We start from the raw sequence: 22,484 nt of genomic DNA, 5'->3' as shown, positions 1-22,484 counted from the left end.
CTAAACCTCACAGAGCATCCCAGACACCCTGTGTATATGTGTGTGTGTGTTTATGTGTGTCTAAAGGCTCCAGACACTGAAATCAATAGGCTGTTCAGTGCACACTGCCCAACTCCCACAGACAACAAAGCAATACTTACAAGAGTAGTAACAGTCTAAATGATCATTAACACCCACATTCGCTCTTATCTTACTCTTTCTCAGTTCTGATGTGTCCAGACATCGTGTTTTTTACTTGCCATAATGAGCTCCGTCTCAAATGGCAAAAAAAGTAAAAATGGGGGAGGTGTGAAAAAAGAAATAATAGAAAAGAAAGAGATGACTCTGAAAAGGGAAGAGGGAAGGACATAATTAACGAGCAGATGTATTAGCAGAAAGGACAGTCTAGAGAGAGGAAAAAAAACAATACTCTGACTCAGCATGATCACTGCCTTCAAAGTAAACTCATTAAAACAAAGCTCATCAGAATGAACACTGGAATGAGGAAAACATATAGCTGGGTGGCTTATGGATGATTTACTGAGCAACGGGATGGTTTCCGTGTTTGGAAAAGGACAAACAAAAACACCTTCATCCGTGTCTAATAAATAAATACTTTACATATATGCAGGAATATACATAAAGGAGAACAAAAAGAGTAAGAAAATAAATGAATTCATATCATGGCAAGACATGGAGAGCAGGGCAAAGGACAGACAGACAGGACAGTAGTAGTTTAAAATGAAAGCTGCATGGAGAAAGAAGAGACAGATGGCAGAAGAATAGAGTGAGTGATAAAGCAGTGAGAGATGTCAGAGGAGATAGCTAAAAGGTTGATTTTAAATATCAGTTTGACAGAGAACTGTGACAAAAGGCCAGGATTTGAACAAAGAGGAGACAGCACTGGGTGTACTGGAACAGAGAGTTGACAGAAAAGGTGGGAGGGATGGAAGTATCCACAGAGAAGAAGGTGAGATAGTAAAAGGAGGAAGAAAGCATGAGACAGAGTGACAGACCTGAGGTATCTGCAGCTGCGAGAACCCATGGGAGAGCCTTGCTGATAGGAACAGTAAATGTACACCTGCTCCCCATTCCATTTAGTATTTTGGCTTTTTTGTTGTCATGCATGTATCTCAGAGATCTATTGCTAAGTGTAGCTATATCCCCTATGTGGACACCATGGATGGATAATTGGTATTAATATACTTCTTTCCAGTACACTTGGAGAATGCCATGTTCTTGTAGTATATCAGCTGTGTTCAAAGATATGCAGTCACAACTGTTTGGACGGTCCCCCTGAAAGCCTCTCGTACAACCTCAAATTGTTATTATGATTTACAAACACTCTGATCTAAAGAAACCTTGCATGCTTACCACTTCACAACAAGAATGGCTCTCTTCCACAGTGTGTACTTTGTCCTGTCTCTCTCCCCTCACCCCTAACCAATCATGGCAGATGGCTTCTACCTGAAGTCTAAAAGGGAGTTTTTCTTTCCCACTGTCACCAATCAAAAACTCCTATTGGGTGTCTAATTGTTGGGGTTTTCTCTCTGTTATTGCATGTGCTTTATCTTATAATATAGAATTTCTGACACGGAGAGACTGTAGATTTAGGTGTGCTTACTGTATGCTTACTATTAGGGATGGGTACTGGTATCCAGTGCCATTATGGCACCGGTTCTGACATAAACGGTAGTAACCAGACCAAAAAGCAGCGCACATTTCGGTGCTTTATTTCGGTGCTTTTTCTTCCTGATATGTCATACACTTTAGATTCTAGCCAATCATTTTACGTTTCCAAGGATAGTAGGCGGGCCCAGGTATGTAGGTTGTTTTAGAGCAGAGCTACAGATTAAAAATGCCCAAGGCGAAGTGGTCAAAACTCTGGCTGTACTTCACAGCAAAAGATGCAAACTCAGCAGCCTGCAACAAGTGCTTTAAGGTGATACTGTGCAAAGGAGGTAACACCTCGAATCTGATAAAACACCTGGCGACATATAGCATTTTGTTAAAAGCCGAGAAATGCGCCGTATTTGATAGCTTGTTGCGAGACCTCACACCATGCACATCTACTGCAGGTGGGTTGCCTGTTATTGGACCCGGAGTTAGCAACATCCCCCAAAAACCCGAAGAGGAGAGTCCTGGCCCCTTGCCCTGCCAGTGTAGCAGAAATGATGAGGGATGATGATGGCAGCAGCAGCAGCTTCTCTGCATGAGTAGCTTAATGTTGTTCGTGTGTAATTTACGTTGAGTACGCTAACCGCGTTATTACATTAATGCATGTAAGGTGAACTAGCAAACACCATCGTAGTTACATGCGGCTGTCTTCTTGTTTGATGGCAGATGCTCCCTTCACCCTGGCAAAAAAGGCTAAAATGACCAAAGAAAAAGTGGAAAACAGTTAAACATTTTTGGACAAAGTTTGTGTTTTTTCCATTGTTTAAGCACTGCTTCCAGCCAAGACTGATACCATAAATCCCCTATAGCTGCAGAAAAGGCTAACATTGTTATCTTTTTATAAGAAAAACAGCTGAACATGAGAGGTTTTTGGACCAATTTTGTGTTCTCCATTCTTTTAGCACCGGTTTGAGCACCGTTTAAGCACCGGCACCGTTTCAGAAGTACCGGTTTGGTACTGGTATCGGATAAAACCTAAACGATACCCATCCCTACTTACCGTTAAGATCTATACATATATATATATATACCTATTATTTACTTATCAATTTTGTCAATCATGAGTACAATGCTTACCATACTGTTATAAAAAGATTATTAAGATTAGATTATTAATGTTCATTTAATTAAAACTTGAGCTTTTATATCTTCTGGTTTTATGAACGTTTTCTATTCAAATCAGAGAAAACCTTATGTCCAAAACTATGGCATAAGCATACAGAACACCATAATATGTAGGAAAATATACATCATTGTCCTTTATACACCACTATCATATGTGGTGATAACTGCAGTATTTAATTTTTTCATGTTTCAAATCTACATTAAACAAATCTTAGTATTAAAAAAAACATTTATTTTCATTTTTTTTTCTACTCTTTGCAATTTTCTGACTGCTCAGTTTATCTCTGCTTGTTTCCCGAGGAAAAACAATGATAAGGATTTACTATCCTTGGTTAGACTGATTCATTTTATTATTACGAAATATTATTATTTCACTGTCTATTGGTTAATTATAATTAGATTACAGACAATATATAACAATCTGTAAAAGAATTAACATGTGCGAAGGAAGCATAGATATACTGTTTGGTAGTAATCGCAGCTGAGAGCAGAACGGCAGAGAGACACTCATGCTAGTGTAAGAGCTGATCCTAATTACCTTGTTTCATCTCAATTATTGCAATAATTACAAAGTATGGAAATGCTGATTCTGAAAAATGCTACATGCCACATTTAATTGGCATTGATCAGTGTTAATTTTGAAGGAACAGTATCTTTAGACCACAAAAGGCTTTAATACATTTTGTAATCCACTAACACAGTTTGGATTTCATCTTGATTAGCGTATTAGGCTATTGTCCCTGGCCTACTAGAAGTCTAGTTAGAATTTCCTATTTGCAGTCCTCCCCCCCTTCTCTTTTCATTATCACACAAACAATAAATATAAATGTATGCTCACAGAAAAAGACACACACATACACACACACACACACACACAAAAACACCGTTTACCTGCTTAATACAGTATGATCAGCGCACAGTTGTGATGGGATGTAGAGTAACATCTGTTCTGGAGACTAGAATATCTCTGATCGTGTCATAGCTACTACTCATTGCTGTACACTGGTACACAGACACACACACACACACACACACACACACACAAACACATAAATGCGTCTTCTGCTCATTATTCTAACATTGTGACAGCAGGCAGCAGATTAATAAAAATATGGTCCAACACCTGGGGTACAAAGACTCCATTAAAGAGATCTACAAATACCACATTAAACACTTAACACACATCTCTAAACAGAGGGAACTGGATAACTGAACTTTGCAGCATTACCCTGGAAATCTTGAGAATGACACTTTTATAGATATGACTATGATTTTTTTTCATTATTGATATGATTGTAATCTAAATGTTTTCATTACCATATCATGCTTACATTATAGGGAAATGTCTGAAAGACAGCTGGGACATTTCTTTCCTCCGTATATGCTTAATACGTAAAATATATAAATATGTATAAATATATAAAAATAGCACTCCAATGTTATGATATTGTGTTGTTTGTCTTGAACCATACTTTGCATTTGTTTCCCTCTTTTAAGTGAAGTAATCACTGAAAAATGGTAAATGGCTTGTATAGCGCTTTACTTAGTCCCTAAGGACCCCAAAGTGCTTTACACTACATTCAGTCATTCACCCATTCACACACACATTCACACACTGGTGATGGCAAGCTACACTGTAGCCACAGCTGACCTGGGGCGCACTGACAGAGGCGAGGCGACCGGACACTGGAGCATAAAACCATTGTGAATTAATCTGATGCAGAGTGACAACAGTTGCACTGCAAAGACAACAACAAGACAGCCCCAAAAGTGGAATGGTTTTGCAGGTGGTGGTCACAGACATGACTGATTCTTCCTCTGGTTTGTTTCTTATCTTTCTCTTCATGAGCGGAGGTTCACACTGAGCACATGTCACAGGCATGAAAGAGTCTGGAGATGTGGTGGCAAACGTTGCAATGCCTGCACTATCATCTGCAAAAGCAACTGCGACCAGTGGTGGACCTACAAGCTTTAATATTATCTAGCATGCCAATCGAGCTGCATGAGCACAGGTCCCATTAAAGGATGCTGGCTCCTCATACCACCTTCAATGAGTCTGATTTTGACAGTTTGGTCAGAAACATGCACATGAGTAGCCTACTAGAGCTCACATTGTAGGGCTTGACAGTGCTCCTTCTGTTCCTTCTTGTTATTTCTATTTCATTTAGCCTTAAAAGGCCAGCAAGTAGTGTATGTGCCACAAACTGTGGCTTTTTGATTTTCTTGTATCCGTCTGTAGACTGCATTAAATCGAAATAATAAAATAAATATTTAAAAAATTAAGTATTTTATCAACTTACTGCTAAATGCTATTCTGTAAGAGAGTTCCATGATCATGTTGCCAACATTGTAAAATTAAGATTATTTAGCAAAGACACATTAATCTGCAAATATCCATGTACCAACACACCCCATTTTACAGCGCAGAGTCTCACACACCACCACCTGTGTCCTGTAGACTTTCTTTCCTTTTTTGTGTGCTGCAGGCTGAGGGATTACTCTAAGTAATGCTGTGGAGTGGCTCATTAGTCACTGGATAGAGCCCTTCACCTCAGGAGAAAAGAGGAATTGTGCAGACACACACATACAGTACTGTAGACATACACATTTACCCCATGCAGACTGTTCAAGTAAAAACAAATAACTGCGGCTGATATGTGGTTTCTGGATGTAGGGAACAACCCATTCAAAGAGCAAGTGTCTAAAAATATGCTAGTATATTATTTAGAGTGATAACTCAGCCTGCAACACCAAAACTCAACATCTGCTTTATGTTACATTCAGTTCAAGTGATGTTATCAATGAAGCAAACCTCAAATGGACGTCCAAAAAAAACTGTGGGACCCCACACAATCACAGGGCACTTGTGTGGGCAGTAGGTATACTAAAGAGGGAGTTTGATGTGTGAGCATGCATCAGTGTCTTTCTTCAGTGTTTATTTAGTTTATCTTTTGTAGCACAAGTTTAGCTGTATCAATAATTGAGCCTTTAATTACAGTGTACTTAGGCATTCAGGGAAACAGATAACAAGCTGAATATGTAGGAAGGAGAGATGTGTTGTGAATCAACTCATCTCTCCAAGATGTGTTGACTCAAGCCAGGAGAGTCTCACACAGTTTTGCCGAGTGGTCAAGCGTATTTGATATCAAGATTTTCATTATGATATCACCCTAAGCAGAATTATTTACTCTAATGACCCTTTCACAGCTTCATACTGTTTTTTATGAAGGTGTGATAGCCATTTATTCAGCGTAAGAGGCAAGAATTTTCTTGGTTGAGATAAATCCATTATAATGGAAATCTGTTTAAGCATATGGACTATGCTCTCTGTATTATAATAATAATAATAAAAGTAACAAGAATAAAAATAAGATGGAAATCAACAGTAAGTGGTCTGAATTTAAAGATACAAATATGCATTCATTAGAATTTATTATAAATTTATAGAGGAGTTTTTGGTACTTTGGCCCTTTGGCTCATGCGTGTGTAGGTGGCTACATTTCAGTGCCTAAGCTCTATCAAACAACTGTCTGCCAATATCCCCTATTGAGTTTTTTATGTAGCAAATGATGTATAGTGGGTGGATCAGTGAGTGGGCAGGTGGACAGTCCAAACGGTGAATGTTTCCATGTTTAAATGTGTGAGTGTTCCCCACTGGGCTTCGAGCCACAGTATCCATTGTAAAACCTTTGATAAAGTGATCTCTCCTAGCAGTGTGCAGCCAAGTACATATTAATAATGCATGCTACATTCTGCCTCACACTTATTTATGAAAGCATGAATAGGCACACATAAATGGACACTTATTTCACACACCTGTGGCTAGGTAAGCTGCAGCCTTTGGAAGGTCATCCATCACACGGAGTTAGATATCAGATAAAGAGAGACAGACAAGACACAAGAAAGAGAAAGACGAAAGCCAACGGGAGGATGCAAGTTTGAAAGCACTTGTCAAGTAAGTGAAAATGGCTTGAGTGCCTTGGGCAATCTCCAATTATATTGACATTGCGAGTCACTTCCAACCTCATATCAAAAGCACTGAGCAAAAAAGGAAGTCCCAGTTGCAATGAAGATTCGCTTCCTGCATTTTGCCTAATAAAGTTTAGAGCAAAAAGCCCTCCTTTGACTTAGAAGATTGGTCAGCAAAAATCTCAAAGCACAACTGAAATCTAGTGGGACAGTTTGCTTCCTGTATACTATCTTCTGGTTTGAGTTTGCTGGTGTTTATTCTCACTCCTACTGTATGCGGTCTGCAAGTATTAGAAAGACTATACCCAAAAGGGAAACCAATCGCACTATTCGCTAAAAGCCTTCTTTATTTCCTCAGCTGCTCTCACTATGATCCTTTGCTCACTGTCTATCTGTCCATCAATCCACATAGCCATTATTTTCATGTGGACCTGCCTCTTTCCCAGCATGCATTTATCATTTATCTTCTCATCTATACATCTCATGACAGAGAATCCAATATCAGTGTGCCTTGAGGTTACTCATAAAAGAAGATGAGGCATAATAAAGAGTGAGACGTGATCGATGTGTGGAGGTTGGATCAACTGTCAACATAAAGTTGACGTCCCACCCACCACCTACCCTTATGAACTTTTCACATAGAAAATGCACCGTAACATTGCCCAGTATTGCAGCCATTTCTCTCTTCTACTGCTTTTCCATGCAGTAGAGCCAATATTCACTTTGCTGCTGATGCAAATTGTGGCACCAGCACTCGGAAAATTGATAAGAACATGAGTGGCTTTACTTAACAAACAAAAGACAGACACTTGGCAGGACACATGTTTATGGACATTCATAAACACTCCCTTTCCATTACTAATTAGACAACAACTGCAAGGCCTTAAAAAGGCAATTTGCTATTCAGACTCCTAGTGGAGATGAGAATCTCTGCCCTAAAAAAGAAAGAAAGAAATTGGGGGGGAGAACATCCCGAGGGTCGAGGCTCTCATTATCACATTCAGTCCAAAAGAAGAAAGATCTCAGTCCGTGCTTTCTACTCTTTTAAGTATATGCTTCACCCACTGTTCCTTTAGCATACAGCATCTATCCTCTACTATGGAGCCAAATTAGATTTATAAATCGTCACACACACATACCTTTATAACAGAAACATTAGTTGGCTATAAAATGTCCATCAAAAGTAATACGCACTCCTCAGGTTTAGACAGTGATAACATACAGACTAGGGGTGCAACGATATTCGTATCGATATTGAACCGTTCGATACAGTGCTTTCGGTTCGGTACGCATATGTATCGAACAATACAACATTTGTAATTTATTTTATCAATTTTCCTTCTGACGATGCTGTCTGTGTTGAGCGCTCAGTGAATCTGTGTTCGACTACTCCGCCTAGGCTGCACTGTCGAGCGCAGATCCACTGAGCGCTCAACACAGACAGCATAGTCAGAAGGAAGAGCGCAGGGCAAGCTAGCGAGACAGAAGTTAAGCTCTCCTTGCAACAGGCAAATTGAACCTCATTCAGATCTGGCGTTTGGAATTATTTTGGTTTTCATGTGACGCATGACCCTGAAGGTAAGCGAGTCATGGACTAAAGTAAAACAGTATGTTGGATGTGCCATGCAATGCTCAATTACATTGGTGTGAACTAGTGTGTTAGCGCAGTTAGCTCGTTAACGTGTTGGCCGTCTAGCCCCATGCACGGAGCGATCGGCGGTAGCTCGTTAACGGAGATTTGCCGTGTTGTGGCGTTAAGGTCATTTCAACGAGATTAACCTGAAAGCACTAGTGGGAACACAACGAATATGACTGCACATTTACGCCGACATCATCCTAGTGCAAAGACAAGTGGAAGCAGACAAAAAAAAGCAAGCATGCTACTAACTTTAGCCGAGTCATTTAGACAGCTGTTAGCACGTGATTCTCCTTATGCTGCTGAGAATATAGCCCAGAAGAAGCGGATAGTATAGCTTTTATTTTGGAAAGAGACATTTCTCTGTAATAAACTCTCTTTTCCAAAGATGAGTGATTCCTCAATCAGATACAGGGCTTGCAATATCGCTAGCCCGACGTCCCGGATCTAGCGATTTTTTCATCAGCGATCTCTTCCCTGCCCGTCGGGCTATTGTAGGAAAAATATATGTCAATGCTTTTGCATTCTTTCAGAAATGTAGCTGGGTAATTATGTCATTGGCATCGGTGAGCCACTGTCAATATGTGACATATTGAAGTCGCGTTTGAATTTGCGCTTGTTTTTTTGCTTTCACTTTGCAATCGTGCGAACTGTGTATAGAGAGCGACAGCACTGATCTGTGAGTGATGATAATTTGTGCACCAATTCCTCTGACATTGTCTTATTAATCGTTAGCTTACTATGCAAACATGACAAGTGAAATCTCCCGCAGCAAGCTTAAACATGTGAGAGGTTGATCGCGCAGAGAATCGCTGAGCTTATGTGAGTGCATGTGTAAAAGCATTTCAGTTCTGCTGAGCCAAATAAGACAGGTCAGGGTGAAGAAGTGACAGCCAAAGAAAAGCTTACCACAAAACGGAGAAGTTATGACAAATCAGACAATAAGGCAAAAAGAAAGTGCAGCTTTATGGTTTCATGGACAAAATAATTTCTGTGGCTGCGATATGATGAGCTAAATAACCAGGGCTGCACATAAGTGGTCCGCAGGTGCGCATTCGCTGTCAAAATAAAAAACACGCACAAGGGTTAGGGTTAAATTTAAAAACTGTACTTTTGAGTTAAAATATATATTTATAATTTTAATAAATGACAAATTAAAAATGCATGAACATTTTTTTGTATCGAAAAAATATCGAACCGTGACACCAAAGTATCGAACCGAACCGAACCGTGAATTTTGTGTATCGTTGCACCCCTAATACAGACCTCCTAAAGGTTGTTCTGAACAACTGTTGGGTAGTTGTGTACTTTAAAACAACTAGAAGATCCTGTTACTAAACCACTCTAAAAATGTTTTGAATGATACTCTATTTAAAGGCTTTGGACTTCAACCAAATAAAAAACAACCACATTTGGAAAACTAAGCCAGAAAAATATGCAAACAAATAGATAATGCGCAGATGGTGGTGTTAATGCAGAATTATGTGTTACGTTTTGGGCAATAACTTGTGAATTACTCAACTTAACTATTCATGCTTTACACAATAATGCTGTTACAGTTATATGTTGTGTCCTACTTAAGGAAAAGCAATCATTCAGTTTGGCATAAAAATATAGTTTCTCCCCATTTACAACTGCTGTGCTGGTAGGTGTGATTGTTGGATATTCAACTAAACTTCGTTTTACTGTATGTGGATGTAGATCAATGTATGTGAAGATTTAAATCTCCAGTCAGATGCATACAGTATATGCATCAATAAACATAATTCAGCTACCTTTATTAAATTTGTATGCTATATAGAGACTGAATTTTCTTTAACTTTTTTGTTGCCTTTAATAACACATGATCATGACTTTGCAAGTTTGTCTGTGACAGATGCAGCTCAGAAAACAGAAGGCTTTTGTATCTCATTGCTTTTAGTTTTGGGACTGTCACAAAATCTACACATAGCACAGGGTGTCGTGCTTGTTCAAGACAAATCAAACATAAAAACAACTTTTTGTCTTTTGCCCTTCTCCCCCGTCCCTCTTCTCAGCTGTTTCTCTTTCCCTCTTTCTTTCTCCCCTTCTTTCCCCCAGTCAAGTCTGTCCCGTATTCAGTAAGTGAAAATAAAATAAACAATAAAAGGTGAATCAAATGGACCATTACGGCAAGGCTGGGATGGTCAGTTTGGTAAAGTAAATCCGTTGGGCATCTTTCTTTGCCTTTAGACAACAATTCTGATGGCAAAAGAGCCAAACGGGACAGGCCAAAAAAAACAAACAAAAAAAAAAAAACAAAACAAAAAAAAAAAAAACATAAAAACAACTTAAATTTTTATCATCTTTTTCAAATTGCTTTTATCCGTGTTGGCAGTTTTCATCCCTGGTCTGCAATGAATTAAATGTACCCAAAGTGAATTCCTGATGTGATTTTCACTTGAATGACAAATCGGTTCATCTGCTGTTATTTGTATTGTATTACTTTTACAATGACTAAATACCACAAACATCCCTGTGTCACCAAAACCTAATGTGCTCCAGTTTATCTTTAGGTTTTTACAATCACACTCTGATTATTTAATATCCATGGTGGAGTCTTAGAGAAGAACAGATGGAAAACTGGTCGCTGTCATGGCACTTGAAGAGTTTGTCCTGTGCAGCATCAAAAGCTACAAACAAATTGCAAACTGACAGTTGGTTCCTTTGAGAGGAGTGAATTTTACCTCCAAGGCAGCAGACCTCTTGTGTAACAGCTGCTCTATGTTCCTGGCTGCTCTGGCCACTAGCTCCTCCGCATCGTTTTGCTCCACAGTGTAGAGGTGCTGGTTACTCAGAAAAATCTACATGGAGAAAGACAAATGTAATTGCTGTTTTAATACAAAAAAGACTTTTTGTACACACATTCATTTGTTTAAATTATTGTTAAAACTAAATATAATTTTCACAGGAAATTAAGAGTTTAAACATTTAGGGGAAAATATACAAGGGGTTGACTTAAATTTTAAGAAAGGAATAGGATTATGCTCAGATTTTATGCATGTCTGTGTATATTCCGGTGTTTATACCTGAGTGAGGCTCTTCCCAGCTGCGGCTGTGTCTGCCAGGGTAACAAGCTCTTTCTGCATCTGATCAACCCATTCTTTAATCCTATGGGGCAAAGAAATGCACACAACCAATCCTGTAGCTCAGATATAACCAGTTTAGAAGAGACGTTGCATGCATTTCAGTTAAACTGTCTTTCAATCTACCGTATATCAATCATCTGAAAAGACCAACCAAGTCACTTGATGCAAAAACAAACAAGGTCAAAGAGAATCCCTCTTGTGGGTCGGGCAAAATGTCAACCAATCAAACCCAGATCACCAGAAACAAACACAATGTCATCTAATAAAGCTTGTGTCACTGCATGTCAACTAATACAATTGCTTTCAGAGAGTTCAAACATGAAGTCAACCAATCAGATAAGTGCCAGCTATTGTTGTGACTAGTGACAGTGATGTGAGTGGACAGGCAGGAGGTGGGCGGTAGCTAAGACCAACATGCTTTTCTATACCTCAAAGAGCTTTAATCATTTCCAGCCTGCTGGTGCCATTGATGTACGAATAATAGCAACCAAACAACAGACTCAATGATGGTACCCATTCGGTTGAGTGAAAATTGCTCACCTGATGCTTGCCTTTTATTTTTATTTATTTATTTTCTGTGTCGTCGTGGTACATCAGTCACTGTGCCACACACTGGTTTATACCTTAGTCTCATCCTCCTCCATTACTCACTATTAGGGGTGGGTTCTTATAATCGATTCATCGATTAAAATCGATTCTGGCTTGGATAACGTAAAATCGATTCATTAAAATCCTGAATCGATTTTTTAATATAAATTTATTTTGCCCAAAATGCCAGAATCTCAGGTGAAATCTCACAAAATTTCAAGAACCACCAAACAGTTAAGACAGTAAATGAGAGCAGGAACACGGATTCTGCACAAAGACTTAAACACACAGCGGGACCCGCGGATCAGAATCAGTTAGATGTCGCTTTTCTCACAGTCGGGGCTGAAAGCCGACAGCTCGCTGACTCTGATCTGTCGGCGGGTCCGCGCTTTGTGTGCACGCCCTTTATGCGCCGATTCTAAAGCTGTTAGTTTGATCTCTCTCCAAACAATATTGACCGAACCAGCAGCAAAAGAAGATTCAAACGCTTCACATAAACATCGTCATGAATTCACTCAGACTTTTACTGTTTTGCTTCCACTGCGATGCACAGCTCTCTCTCTGTACTTCAAGAACAGTTTCCCTTTCTTCATTATTCGCTTGCTTGTTACGCACAAGTCTACTGTTGTTTACAGGCTGTCGGCCGCTGTTTTTTCCCTTTTACATTCTTCCGAAAAGAAAACCTCATTTCTGCTGTTCAATACTGAACAAATTTAAACTTTTTAAAATTATTCAAAATGCAAAACGCTGTGTCTGTAATAAAACCGCTGTAACTTCAGAGGTGATGTTCATATGTTGATTAATGGTTTTCTTTCGTTTTTGATGTACTGCAGAATATTTTTATAAAATCCCAGGCCAGGAAAATCACCTTCATGTTTTTCTGTGTTTTATCCTCAGCTACTTTGACACAAAGGCCTCTGCTGTGATGCTCACACCTGTGATAAAGTCTTGCGTGTGTCAGCTTCCTTTTTATTGATACAAAAATATGTAAATGTACTGATCTGAATTATAATATTTCTGACTGTCAAAATTTCCCAGATTTAAATCGAATCGAATTAAATCGAATCGTGGATCGAATCGATTCGGGGCCTTGTGAATCGGAATTGAATCGATTCTAGAAATCAGTGACGATACCCAGCCCTACTCACTATGTACCACTTGAACAAAGTGGCCATGGATGATCACTGGGAAGAGTAGAACCTAAGACATTATGCATGATATGAGACAGTGGCTTGTTAGGATAATCACATGTTGTCAGGTGATGTGAAGTTGTAATGAATGAATGAATTTGCTGATAGTAAATTATCCTTAATACTGTTCAGAATATCATCAGGTATATTGAAAATGAGTAGGTGTAAGTGTAACCCAGATATTAAATAAGAAAATGTAACCTGTGCATTGATTCTAATAACAGACCTCACTGAGAACCTCTACAGAGTCTGACCTTGGTATGTGTGGGTGTGTGTGTATGTGTGTGTCGTGCAGGGTAGGGGTGAAAGTGACACACAGGAGCCACCAGTCTATGAATGTCTGACTTTTTTTGATAAAAAGTATGATTTAATAAAAAGAAGTTGTATTAAAAAATGATTGACAAACACAGTTTTTAAAAGAAAGTAAAAGAAAGTATTCCTCTGTATTTGAATTAAAAAGGGATTATGTTACAACAAATGTTCATTTGAGAATCTGCTAAAAACAAATCTAACTGAAGTAGAATTACATAAACTGAATGAAACATGAAGTGAATTATATCCATATGTGACTGAATGTTTAAATGTGATGGGGTTTCTGTGTTAACAATGACATGAAATGTAATGAAGTGATTTTAAAATTTAAACTTTAAACTTTGCGTTAAATCACGTAAGTCAGATAGATAAATAGAGATAGATAAGATGTGGGTGGACATCAGGTGATTAGATGTTAATGCTGGGCCCACGTCCTCATTTTAAGTTTGACAGCGTTTTAGTAGGTAAAGGTGAAAGCTTGGACATGAATTGAGCTGCGGTGTGGGGAAGGCCTCGAAGGGGACTGGCGGCAGCGCCCGGGCCTGGCAGATCCCCACGTAGTAAATAGGAGTGAAGAAGTTAAAGAATTGAGAACAACGAGGGAGGGAGGGTGGGGCACGTAAACGAGAATGAACAGCTTGCAGAACTGGGGGAACCTATATAGATGACAACCGGAAGGAGTGTGCTTGGAGGCGTGGTCCTGCTCCTGAAATTCCGATACATAATCTCCAATAATGTGACTGGATGTCCCCAGTTAGAGGTCGTCTCAGAAGATGTGACATCCAGTAAGAGAGGGGAGAAAGGGTGAACGTGAAAAGTTAAGTGAAGAAGAGATATAGGGTTCTTCCCCTTTGTCTTCTGTGAGATGAGAAGCTCAGAAGATTGGACCTGAGATGTTCACAGTTGAAAATTACAGCAGAGACGCTAGAGGGACTGACCCAGCCCGACCTGTGGACCAGCAAAATGGTTGTATATTTTTGGCTTTCCTCTCTGCTCAGTGTGTGTGTGTGTGTGTGTGTGTGTGTGTGTGTGCGCGTGTGTACAACATACTTCCACTAAATTCCCAAGGGATACTCATTTCCTGTTGGGTGATTATAATCAACTCAGAACACGGGGATAAGTGCATCTTTAGGCCTGGTTGTGCTCACCCTTTCTCCAACCTCTCCTCACGGAAGATAAGAATAAAATCAGCATTAGCTCAGAGTCAGTTAATAAGATAATTATAGTTCAGGTGATTTGATTGTTGTTTTGTGATTATTACTATTTGATTTTGCTTTGCTCCTGCTAAATTGCTTTAATAACATTTCCTGCAATTTGTCTAAATTGTAGACATTCACTTTTTAACCTTTTGTGAAACAGTATTGGTAAAAATCTGAGTATCGTTCTTTACTAGTCCAAATAACTCTTACAAGTTACTCTAGTCATTTGAATACAACACTCCCTTGGGGCCTATTGTCTTGGCTTTTAAAATCAACCCAGTTATTAACAAGTGCCCAACTGAGGCTACGTCCACACGTAGCCGGGTATTTTTGAAAACGCAGATTTTTCTATGCGTTTGCACCTTTCGTCCACACGTAAACGGCGTTTTTGGTTACTGAAAACGCAGATTTTTAAAAACTCCGGCCAAGGTGGATATTTTTGAAAACTCCGTTTTTGCATTTACGTGTGGACGAGAAAAACGGAGAAAACGCAGCGTCAAAGGTGTGCGCCTTTTTTGACGTCACACTGTGCGCCACGTTATTGTTTCGGTGAAATGAATTTCTACAATACTGTTACTGTTAATTGTACTCTCTGCATTGTTTAAATGCTTACATATACACAGTTACTGTCCCTCCACACATATGACTCGGTTCTGCTTCAATGCCCCAGCTTTGTTTACTTTTTCCCACCGAGGCTTCTAGACTTCTGATTGGTCAACATTTCTACAGGTTAGGATTATATCGCCACCTGTTGCTTTGGCATGTTCCTAGCAGCGTTTTTCTTCATTTCTGCCTTTACGTGTGGACGGGATTATTTTTTAAAACGAAAACGGAAAATCTCCGTTTTCAAAAATACCCGTGTACGTGTGGACGTAGCCTGAGAGGGGAGCTGCCGTTTAGTAATGAGTGGTGGTGATAAGGCCGATCCTGCAAGGCTACTCGGGCATTTTTCTTATCAGATGACGACAGTGGAGGACATTTGGATGATTACAAGGCAGTCAGAGGGGTGAGTCCCCTCACATATATCGGCTCCAGCTGAACTCTGCATTACTTACTGGGTAAGAGACTTATAGAATCAGAGTTTAGGACTTTTTAATCAGAGAGCTGAAACAGACTTCCCATATAGGGGTCATGGACCCTGCAGATCAATGATGTAGAAACTTTTTTTGCCATGTATACTGTATGAGAATGATGACAAGTTTATATAGCATAGAGAGGTTCTCATTAACATCCATTTCACAATTCGGCTGCCTTGAAGCAACATGCACACACACACAGACACAGACACACACACACACACGCAGGAACAAACATTGAAAATCAGATATTCATACTCAGAAAATACTTTCAAAAACTGTCATTGCAGCGGTGTGTTGAAAGTCATTCAATTTACTACGTGAAAAACATCGACCGTGACATTTAGTACAGCTGAGGGGGTTGGCAAGACAGAAAGGTTCAGAAGATCAAAAAGCAAGGAAAAAATGCATCAGGGATACAAAATCCACAGTGAATGAGGAACATTCAAAGCAAGCACACTTGTGGAGAAAGATGAGACACTTTGCAAGATAGGGAATAACACAGGGAATAGTGAATGTGAAATACAGTAGTTTAGGGAAAGCTTTACTAGTGTAAGTCAGGAGATTTTAATCTTTGCTTCTCAATCTCCAACTTGAAAAAAGTACAGCTTCTTAAACTCCATAGTGATTTGAGGAAAGTTGAACTCTGCAAATATTATTACCTGTCACATGTAGGCTGCTTATTTCCACTGAACCTATGGCCTATTGGATAATACAGATTATAAGTGTTATGCTGATGGGCCTGTTACCCATATTTTGTGTTGATCTATTGCTGTCATAAGTTGTTAATTGTTTCATAATAATCATTGTCAACTTGACAACCTTACCAAGAGAATGATAATTTTCTCTGCCTTGTAATTTTAGCAGTATAGGCCAGGGTTTGCATGACTTTAAGTGTTTGTGACCCTTTTTAATATCCTGTTGTTCACTGGGTGTAACAAAACTGTACTGTTTACACACTGTGTGTGTTTATGTGGACCTTAGCTCTTGAAGCCTGAAGCACAGACAAGTCAACTGTGATTTAGAGTGTATGTGTGCTTCCTGGAATTTGGCATTCAGAAAGGCAGAGGCACTTTCACCTGACTTCCTGAGTTTAGCTTCTGTGGAATCTTATCAGCGTAAATTTCTGGTTGTGAGATAACCAGGGTATGTGTGCATGTGCTCTTCTTCAAGTACAGTATGGGTGCGTGGAAATTTTTTGTTACTCACTTTGTTTGGAAATCTATATGAAAAGCTCATTTGTTTTATGTATACACAGAAACCAAGCACTGCAACATGCAAGGGAATTGGTCTTACTAGTACAGACCTCACTAGACTCCTGCAGCAGAGGAAAATAGTATAGAACAATGCTACACCCCAAAGCCATATCTGTCAGTTTATATGCATATTTGAAATCAAATATTCTTTTTAATTAGGATTTACTGCAAATCAATACAAAGTTGTTCAGATTGATCACCCTTTCCCTATGATAAAGTACATCTATCCTGACTGAAGTAATCTTGTCTTAGATGACAATGCACCAGCCTTGGGGCACAAGGTGTCACTGAATGCTATGAAATTGGTGTAAATCATATTTTATTACCTTTGCTGCTTCAATCCAGTCTCCCAAATGGGAAGTTTTGAATTGATGTTTTCAACAGCATTCTCCATCACCATCATTAAATGAGGGTATGTCTTTTGAAATAATGGTGTTGCATCCATCCAGTAGACTTTCAGACACTTGTAGAATCAGTGCAGAGTCACAGTGAAGCTGTAGTGGTTGAACATGGTGTCCTTGCACCTTACTAATAAATATATATATATATATATATATATATTTCTTTCTCATATTCACCATCCATCTTGTTTAATTTGATCTATTCTATTTCTAGACTAAAAAGGCAAAGTACTCTGATCTGTGTCATTTTATCATCTTTCACAGCGCTAGCACTCTAGCACTCATCATAAGGTGAAGGTGGGCTGTTATCAATGGCTAAATCAAAAAGGTGATCCAGAGGTGCCTGTAATAAACATTAATAAAGTCGATGTTGTTAAGCTGAGGTAGCAACATTTTTCTACTCTGGTTTCTGGGCTTTGATTACTGTAGCCTGTGGTACAATGCTGGATAATTAAACACACATACGCAGACACAAATGCATATACCAATGGCAACTGGGTCAGGCACTGCCCTACATTGTTTTACAGACACAAGAAGAGCAAATGAGAGCAAAAAACAGAAAGAGAGGAAGAGAAACAAGGCAGGAAAGAGAGAGACAGATGTTGTGGTACAATCACTTTGGAACTAGAGAGAGTAATGAGCTGGCCCATGATGTGTATCTCGGTAGGCGGCTGTATTAAACCACAGTCTAATTACGCATCATTATAGAGGCAAAGACTGAAGCAGGTCCAGTCCAGACAGAAAAGCAGAATGAGGCATGGAAACACCAGCTGCACCAAAACAACCTGCAGTGCCTGCCCTCACTCTGAAGCCTCTGACACCCAGGTGGCCAATTCAGTTCCTGTTCAACATGACCTAGATAATAAACGTTGCTTTAATGTGAAGTTAAGGGTTTGAACATCAAAATTACTTGACCACCTCATGACCCTTAATCTGTTTTTTTTGGGAGGGGGGGTTGTTGTTTTTTTTCTACAACCGTGGGACAAACAGTAGAACTGTGATATATTCCTACCACAGCCGACATGGGTTCACAGTAATAGATTCAAAAACTCCCATGCGATGTCTTTAAAGTAAGCTTTTGCCCCAGTTTTATTTTCTGTTAACTTTAAATAGTTGCTGAAGAGAACTAAGGTAATGTAAGATGTTTTGTCTCCAGAGTTGCTACTTTAACAACAGAGCTATTTAGGATTGTCAAGAGACAGAAGAGCAGGTGTTTACAGTTTGCCAGAACAGCTTATCCATAATGAAAATGTTTTCTCTCCATCCATTTGATCAGTGTAATCCAGGAGGATGCACTTAATAAAACAGAGTGTAAAATACAGTTAATTTTAATATCTCTTTTGCTCATGATGCCTATGTTTAATAATTCTATTATATCTCATTAGCTTGCACAATATAACAATTTTTTTTTTTTAAAGGAAAAAAAGAAACATCTTTAGTTTCTCTTCTTTCTGGAACTATTTTCATTCATCAGTTATTTCTCACAAATATCTTTGTTGGTATTGTGCCGTGCAGAAAAGCATGCAAGGACAGTCATGTTTTTACTGATCACTTTCATGCTTACTGTTTGTTAGTCCATTTGGCAAGAAAGAAGTATGAAAAACAAGGACTATCTGGTTTGTGCTCTTCATTCAAAAATGAATCCCCACAGCATCCTCCACTTCTAAGCAAAATGTTTTTCAAGTATACAAAAAAAGAGGAAGGGACATTAAGATACAAAGGTGGTGAAACTGAATTATTTAATATAGTTTAATACAGATGGAGAATCTATTTGTGGTGGGGAGGGAGAGAAACAAACAAACAAATAAATAAATCATATGCCATCTCCACTCAGTCTCCAGCTCCACCATCTCCAACAGCAGTTCTTCACCTGCTGTTGATTGTGGTTAGAGTGGCCCTCTAGCTCTCAGTGCACCTGAGCCAAAGGAGGACTGCTGCTGTTCAAGAAGGTGGAGCTGGAGTCTCATTTCTTTTCTATTGACAGGATGAGCTCTTCTCTGCAGATGAAGAACAAGCTTGTCACAGAGAAGAAGCTGAATGAAACTGAGGATCGCTACAATTGAAACCTGGCCAATTTGCCAGCAGGTCTAAAGAACACAAGACAGAAAGAGTATGGGTTAGCAGTAAATGAAGTTTACAAATAAGAGCGAGGAGATTATCCACAAGCAAATCAAATGCAGAAAGCATCTTGAAAAAAAATGCTTTTTTTTAAAGCTACACAAAAAAAGTGTAGAACATTTCAGTAAGTCTGTTTCAAATAAAATGGCTTCTGGATTTTCTGAGCACTTGTTGTGGGTGCACTGATCAGTCTTCCAAAGTAAACAGTGCAGCATTACTATAATCTAAACAGACCAGAGCAGTTTAGGCCAGTGAACATTGCAGCAACTGTTTCATCTTTTCTGATACTGTTTACATTTTGATAAAGAAGAAATGTTTCCTTTCCATCTATGAGTCAGAATCTTGTCTTGTGGTTGTGGATAAGCGTATGATTATTATTAGTTCAGTATTATATGCTCTGGCAGCAATGCAATACTGAATTTAAACATCTTTTGAAAAAAAGACTTGGAATTATTGAGATATACTTTTTTCTCCATATTTGGCTATTTTATTACTTGGGTAAACCGGTTTAAGATCCCCCATCCCCCCTCCTCTCTACACCCCCACCACCGGAAATTTCCTTTCTGACAAATATATTGACTCATTCACGTTTCATCTTTCCTTAGAAGATGGTGGCCTGGTCATGTTTGAATAGCGCAAATATATTTAATATAACGAAACAAATATATAACTTTTTTTTTTAAACGAAAAGAAAAAAATAGTTTTGAGTTGATGTAATAGGTTATCCTGGGGGCTATCTAGTTTAATATCAAACAAAAATATTATTTTGCAGTAAGCGAAAGTTTGTATTTTTAAGATATGAAGGAAAATTAATGTCTCTCAGAGGCCTTCCCCTCTTGTGAGAAAAGAAGCACCTTTTACAAGATTTTACATAAATTTATAATAAATTATCAATTACAGTTTAAATATCCTGTAAACGATACTTAAGCATATTTTTTTTACATATTATGTTGATAATCCAAAAAAATATTCTAAAAGAAAATAGGGGCGTTTTACTCCAGTTTACAATATGAGGAACAAACCTCAAAGGGTAGAATCACCTGGTTCTTGGCCAATGAGGGTCCCCAGAAAAACGCCAACTTTTATCATTTATTATTGGCTAAAGCAGCAGGACCGAGCAAAGCCACTCTCCTCTAGGCTACAACTTCATAGAAGAGCTGTCACGGCTCGCCAAGCCACCGGTGACAAACTGCTGATTAGGGTAACCAACATTAATCAGCATAACAACGCGAGCAGGCAGAGGTCTGAAAAAAGCTGTCTTTATCAAAATGACCACCGCATGAATGAAATGACCTGCCTACCCTCTCACACCCACGCACACCATGAAGCCTATACACTCGTGAGTGTTTCATTAGAGAGAGAGAGAGAATAAAAAAGAGAAAGCAAAAAAGATCCCTGAAACAAGGTCTCTGCAAACCAGAACATCAATTGATCGAAACAGGATTACAAGAGCTGTAGCCTACTTACATGAGCTGTGTCGGAAACTGCGATGCCCAACAACCGTCCTGCCACAGCAGGAACAGAAACACCCAGGCTCGTACCCCGCAGGAATCCATTGTAAAAAAAAAAAGAGGGGAAATTCCCCGATGGACGTCAATATAGAATCTGCTCCACTCCCCTCTACCGCCGCTGAATGAAACGACGGGCGAAAGCAGCGCGTGTAGCCGCCTGTCGCTCCCTCACAGATTAACGAACACTGACACCTCTAATCTGATCACTCGGCCATCCAGCGCTCTAACAGGTACTGGATCTGAATGCGATGCCAGACTCTCTCTCGCTATCGCTATCTCTCTCTCTCACTCACTCACTCACTCTCTCGTTCTCGCTGTTCCCGCTCTTTTTGTCTGTCCCTTAATTAACCGGATGCAATTATGACAAACAGTAGTTGTGTAGGCAATAAAAGGAAAAGGTATAATTATGGTGTCACAAATGATTACTAAAAAGCATAACTTTAATTGGTGCTTTTAATCATTAGTTATCGTTAATCTCTGGCTCTCTTTCACAGTGTGTTTTTGTCCTGTCTCTCTTTCTCCCCTTTAACAGGTTTCTTCCTGTTAAAAGGGAGTTTTTCCTTACCACTGTTGCCAAGTGCTTGCTCAGTTTGACTGTTTTTCTGAATTATTGTATTAGGGTCTCTGGTTTACACAATAAAGCACTATATAGATAAAGTGAATTGAATTGAGTTGAACTGAAATGAATAACTTTTGTGGTCTTTTGAAATAAATTTTGATAACTTTTGTTTTTCTTCAAACAGGCACCATGTGTGCTTGCTCTCAGGTGGGCAGCTTAAGTAGCAAATATGTAATTTTTCTGTTCTTTTTATAACATCAGTCAGAAAAACAAAACAATGGAAGGGACTAACTGGCATACCACCCACACAACATATGCAGTCAAATATATACAGGTTCAGGGCTTTCTCTTTAAAATACTTCAAAACCTCTCATCATTGCCTACAATGTGGAGATAGGGGAGAATTTACTGCCTTTGACTGCACAATCTTTACCAGTTATGCTAGACAGCAAGCAGACTAACTGTCCCACATGAGAATGAATGAGAATACTAGGCTGGCAGCTGCATTGATTTCACACATATAGTGCACGAGTGAAATTACCAGCAAAGTACAGTATTAGAGCCCAATAAATCTCAGTACTATCCATCATGTTTTATAAAATTGCATTTCTAAAGATGTGCTGCACATCGCATCGAATTTTAAAAGTTGCAATATAAATTCAAAGTCTGGCACAACTGCAGTAGTAATGTTTTTGTTGATATTTTAAGTTATTAGTATCATCACCCTGTGAATAATTGAATAATTAAAGCAAAACCATAAAACCTAGTCTATCAAAGTGCC

General features: G+C 39.0%; 1 protein-coding gene across 2 annotated transcripts in view; it reads right to left on the bottom strand.

Annotated features, from left to right (window-relative positions):
* LOC308389756 (voltage-dependent calcium channel subunit alpha-2/delta-1) overlaps positions 1 to 21,396 on the bottom strand; it is an 80,936-nt gene extending 59,540 nt beyond the window's left edge. The window contains exons 1-3 of one of the 2 annotated variants that reach the window (XM_080871282.1): positions 21,101 to 21,396; positions 11,434 to 11,515; positions 11,092 to 11,208 (exon numbers count right to left, since the gene is read on the bottom strand). In XM_080871282.1, coding sequence (XP_080727408.1) covers positions 11,092 to 11,208; positions 11,434 to 11,515; positions 21,101 to 21,189 — 288 coding nt within the window. In that variant the 5' untranslated portion in view covers positions 21,190 to 21,396. The remainder of the gene's footprint in view (positions 1 to 11,091; positions 11,209 to 11,433; positions 11,516 to 21,100) is intronic. The other variant, XM_080871283.1, reaches the window with a different exon arrangement.
* Positions 21,397 to 22,484: the final 1,088 nt, after the last annotated feature.

Source organism: Rhamphochromis sp. 'chilingali' (assembly GCF_963969265.1).
Source record: "Rhamphochromis sp. 'chilingali' genome assembly, chromosome: 2".
Taxonomy (NCBI): Eukaryota; Metazoa; Chordata; class Actinopteri; order Cichliformes; family Cichlidae; genus Rhamphochromis; species Rhamphochromis sp. 'chilingali'.
The sequence above is the reverse complement of the archived record's forward strand: the minus strand, read 5'-3'. Positions and strand labels throughout refer to the sequence as shown.